The sequence below is a fragment of the Larus michahellis genome, chromosome 4 (genome assembly GCF_964199755.1).
Source record: "Larus michahellis chromosome 4, bLarMic1.1, whole genome shotgun sequence".
Taxonomy (NCBI): Eukaryota; Metazoa; Chordata; class Aves; order Charadriiformes; family Laridae; genus Larus; species Larus michahellis.
In genome coordinates, this window is record NC_133899.1 from 92,155,337 (window position 1) to 92,160,359 (window position 5,023).

General features: G+C 44.7%; 1 protein-coding gene across 1 annotated transcript; it reads left to right on the top strand.

The window, feature by feature from the left end:
- The first annotated feature begins 3,186 nt into the window (after nucleotides 1-3,186).
- Nucleotides 3,187-4,128, top strand: LOC141741634 (olfactory receptor 2G3-like). Its single transcript, XM_074582482.1, has one exon. It carries the CDS (start codon nucleotides 3,187-3,189, stop codon nucleotides 4,126-4,128), a length of 942 nt encoding a protein of 313 aa, XP_074438583.1.
- Nucleotides 4,129-5,023: the final 895 nt, after the last annotated feature.

The window sequence follows — 5,023 nt, forward strand, 5'->3', positions numbered from 1 at the left end:
TCTCAAAAGGGAATTTTTTAAACGTGATTTCAATTCTTCCACTACTTTGCTATCACTTCGAATGAGTTAAATCTTTGTAAAGGACTAAGCCACTTGGCTTTTATTTCTTACCTGTCAATATCTAACATTTCTGGAGACCGGGCAAGGGGCGTCTGCGCTTCTCTTTCGCGTATTTTGCTACCGGTGTTCCTGTTGCTGGATGAGTTTCAACCTGCTTGCAGATCGGGCATTTTCAGGTACAGAAAAAAACCAACATTCTTTCATTTTACAAATCTCAAACAGAGAGATGTCGGGATGATTTCAAGGTATTTTAGCCTATATAAGAATTTATGTAGGTCCAAGGCATGTTTGTCACTGCTGAGAGATATGCCATGATCAGATAATGGTTTCTCTAAGAAGCCTCTTCTGACCTTGAGCAAAGCACTTACCTTGTTGTTTGCTTTTTCTCATCTCCAGAATATAACCGACTCTCATCCTTCCAATTGCTTTGAAGTCAAAAGATGTAAAGTTCAGAGCCTGTGCTATCTACTAATGTCAGTAATGCAAGGAGATGAATTTCAGAAGTAAGTAATCCAGAAGCACAGATCTCAAGTCCATGGAACTTCTCGTGAGCCACTTGGTCTCAGATACTCCAAAGTATTTAGAAAACTAAATCCTAGAGGGAATCCCACTCTAGTTATTTATACCATAGCTAGAGGCGATTTCCCTTCTCGCTCCCGGTTTTCAGATCCTGAAGGATGCCTTTTAATGTGGTATGATAGTCACCAAAAACATTACCACAACTGGTTTATTGAAGGCAAAATGTAATCGTTCTTTGCCTACGCAGGGTAGTTATGTATATTATAAATGCCTGAACTGAATCAGAAGTTGAACGTAGTTGTTTATGTTGGCGCAGGCTTTAAAATGTTTGTGCGTGTATGTGCTTAAATGAGAGAAAGTCTCAAGTTCTACAGCTTAAGATGCTGAATTTCATGTTATTCAGGTTCTTATAGTTGACATCGTAACGGATAGCGTCCACCTAGTCTAGAGAGTTCATGTCTCAAATAAGAATTGGATTAATCTCATTAAACATCAGAGATCACAGAATCACAGAATAGTAGGGGTTGGAAAGGATGGGGAGGGACTCTGGATCAGGGAGGGGAGCCATAGGATGAGGGGGAAGGGTTTTACACTGAAAGAGGGGAGATCAAGATGAGATTTGAGGAAGAAATTCTTTGCTGTGAGGGGGGTGAGCCCCTGGCCCAGGTTGCCCAGAGGAGCTGTGGCTGCCCCATCCCTGGAGGCGTTCAAGGCCAGGTTGGACGGGGCTTGGAGCAACCTGGGCTGGTGGGAGGTGTCCCTGCCCAGGGCAGGGGGGTTGGAACTAGACGACCTTTAAGGTCCCTTCCAACACAAACCAGTCTATGATCTATGATTCTATGAGATCATCTAGTCCAACCCCTATCTAGTCTGGTGGGATCAGACCCGTCTCACCAAAATTTAAGGTGTTTCCACGTGAGCTGTTTGCCACATTTGCAGAGGTGCTGGTGTCACACTGGTTGATGCAGTGGACACAAGTCTTCTGCAGCTCTTTTGTCATATGTGCGTGTCCCATACAGATGTCTCGGATACCATAGTGTACCTGGAATGGCAAGAGGTGCGGATGCTTCGGCACCTTAATCCTTCCTTTCAAGTCAGGAGGGATGCACTGGCCTTTGCTGATGAGGAGATGGGTGCTGAGCAGCCTGGGCTCCCTGGGCTGCGGTGGAGACAGAGTCCTCCATCTGTATGGACTGGGGTGATGGCTCAGCCGTCTCCCCTACCTGAGACACTAATCTGGGGCTGAGGCAAAACTGCCCCCTTGAATTAAGCTTTTTAGGATTATTTCTTCACCTCCCTTCCAGAACAGTTTCTGTTTTGGAAAGATGCTTCATTTTGCAGTACTTTTGCTTGACGGCATAATTGCTAATTCGGGCTGAGAGAATCTGCTTGGTCTTAAAAACGCAGGATGGGATTCAGGTTCAGGTTAAGGCATCAGACTTAGGCATCCACATATAAGCATTTACATGTAAGTTATACAGCTATATTTCTGTCATGAGTGAGGAATAAACCAGGTGTCAAGGCTAAGTCCAGAAGGCCACTCGGGTTCTCAAGAACAGCTGAGAAGTTGAGATAGCTAAAGTTATCACCTCCTAGCTGGTCATCCAAATCGCCCTTTGGAGTCCATTGACTGTATCAATTAGGCATCCAAATAATTTATTCAGCTGTGGTCGTAGCAGACAAGTCACGCGTAGGGTTGAGACATCCTCATGTGACCTGTCATTTGTCCAATTTTCATTCCAGAGCCCTCCAACATCCCGGCATCAAATGTGACGGCCGCCTTCAGATGTCTCCGATACCCTACAGCGTATCAAGTGACATTTATTAGTGTCTCCCACCGCATTATTAACGTGGGCGCTCTGCTACTCTCCTTTCACCACACGAAGGCTGAGGATCCAGCAGCTGTGACCACAGACCGCTCTGAAACTTTCTTGTCATAGTAAAGACTTAAAACATCTTAGACAACGCTGCGTAAAGACGGAATACGAACAGTAGGAGCTTTTGTGATGAGAATGCCATGAGATCCTAGATGTACGTTAAGGTGGTTGGACACACTTAATTTGTTAGATGTGGTCTGTGTGCTGGATTTTGGCTTTATCGCAGGAAAAGGAGGCAAGTCGATGGATATTTGCCCAAAAGAGTAGCTCTGTTTCATAATGAGAGTGAAGGAGTGTTTCACTCCGAAGCCTGTTTCGTGTTTCTTCCCCTGTTAAGAAAGGGTATTGAGAAATGGGATTGTAACACATAATCTTTTGATCTAACATTGAACTTTGATTTTCTAAAGAGGATAGTAACTCTGTTGGGCATTAAAATGTGTATAAATTGGGCATTCTTCTGTTAAATCTGTGTAATTAGACCACAACCAACGGGAACACGGATTCAGCTAAATGTACCACTAGAAAACTTTCTCAACGTTTTCTCATTTCTCTGGTCACCGTAATAGACAATATACAACGGATGGTATGTTGTGTCTGCAAAGTTGTTTTCCACGGCAGATTCCTCCCCCTTCAGAGAGAAATATAAGCTCTTGCTACGCTTATCTTGCAACAGATTTGAGTTGACTTTGTTACTATTTCTTATCTTGACAGTTAAACCGCTGGAATAATAATGGCCAGGGAAAACCAAAGCGTAGTGACGGAATTCATCTTTCAAGGCCTTTCCTCCCAGCCACGGACACAGACTCTCCTTTTCATAGCGTTCCTGATTTTTTATCTGTTCACGTTGGTTGGGAACATCATGATCATTACAGTGATCAGAGCTGATTGCCAGTTGCACTTACCCATGTACTTTTTCCTTGCCAACCTGTCCTTCTTAGACATCTGCTACATCTCCAGCAACGTCCCCCAGATGCTGGTGAACCTCTTGACCAAGAAGAGGACCATCTCCTTTTCTGGATGTGCCGCTCAGATGTATTTCTCTCTGGCTTTTGGCATGACAGAGTGTGTCCTGTTTGGGGTCATGGCATACGATCGGTATATGGCAATATGTCACCCCTTGCTCTACACCACTGTCATGAACAGGAAGCTTTGCACCCACATGGTGGTGGCCTCCTGGACCAGCAGCCTGCTGAGCTCCATGGTCATCAACAGCCTCACCTTGCGGCTGCCCTTCTGCGGGCCTGGCATCTTGAACCATTACTTCTGCGAAGTGCCCGCAGTGCTGGCCTTGGCCTGCGCCGACACCGCCCTCATGGAGTTGGTCATCTTCATCTTCAGCATCCTCATAGTCTTCATCCCCTTTCTTCTGATCATGACCTCCTACGCCTATATCCTTTCTGCCATCTTGAAGATTCAGTCTGCACGTGTGCAATCCAAGGCCTTCTCCACCTGCGGATCCCACCTGACGGCGGTAACCATATTCTATGGGACAGCCATCTGCACGTACATGAATCCGAAGTCAAGGCGTCCACAGGACAAGGACAAAGTGGTTGCAGTGTTTTACACCATTGTAGCCCCGATGCTGAACCCCCTCATCTACAGCCTTAGGAACAAGGACATGAAACGTGCCCTAAGAAGGGCAATGAAAAGACCCAAATCCCTGTTTATTTAAAGGCTTTTCAGGGATTGGTAGTATTGCATTTAGTTCTGTGAGTTGAAAAAATACTCAAATGTAATTATTTCTCTACCCACAATTGTCCTAGACTTATTTTACGAAGACTGAGATGAAATCATAAACGTGCTAAATTCAATAGCACCTAAACAAAAAGACCTTTCGTGCAAATAACTTTCTAAATAACATTTGGGATATTTGGCCTCAAACCCAGAGGCTAAAAAAAGACATTGGGACTTCAGCCTGCCTCATTCATTTAAAATAGAAGTGGAAAACGCCAATAGCATCAGGACAAGAAAGAAAAAAAGGCAGAAAAAAGAAAAAATAGTTAAAGAACTGTGAGAAAAATTCAGTGCTTCGTATAAAGCTTAAAATGAATTTTGCTTCTGAAGGGTTTCGTAATTCACTTCGGAGCGTACAGACACTTCCTTGTCGCAAGCGTGAGCTGCTACTGGGATTGCTGTTCAGACCCGAAGATTTCTCAACCTCGGTTATGTTGGTTAGCCCACAAAAGTTCCATCTTCTCCAATAAAGGGTGCGGTTCTTCGCAACTAACCCTTATCCCCCTGCGCTGTGAGCATTTTCTCAGCCCTGGTTCCGTCACCCGCTGCGCTTCCTCCGTGACTGATTTCTGCCCCTCTTAATTCCTGCTGCATTTCAGTCCCGCTCTGCCTCCTCGTGGGCCAAGATCCTTCAATTTTATTTTGTCTTGTGGATGTGGACAGGAGATCGTTTTGATTTCCGATTCGAGTAGGGCATTATCAGACATGAATATCAGAGAGGGGTTTTCTTTCTGTAACTCAAAGACAGATCCTTAGGTTTTAAGTAACCCAGGCAAGATGAAGAGCATTCCAAACCTCCTGAACTTACCGACCATTAAACTAACCTTCCTAAA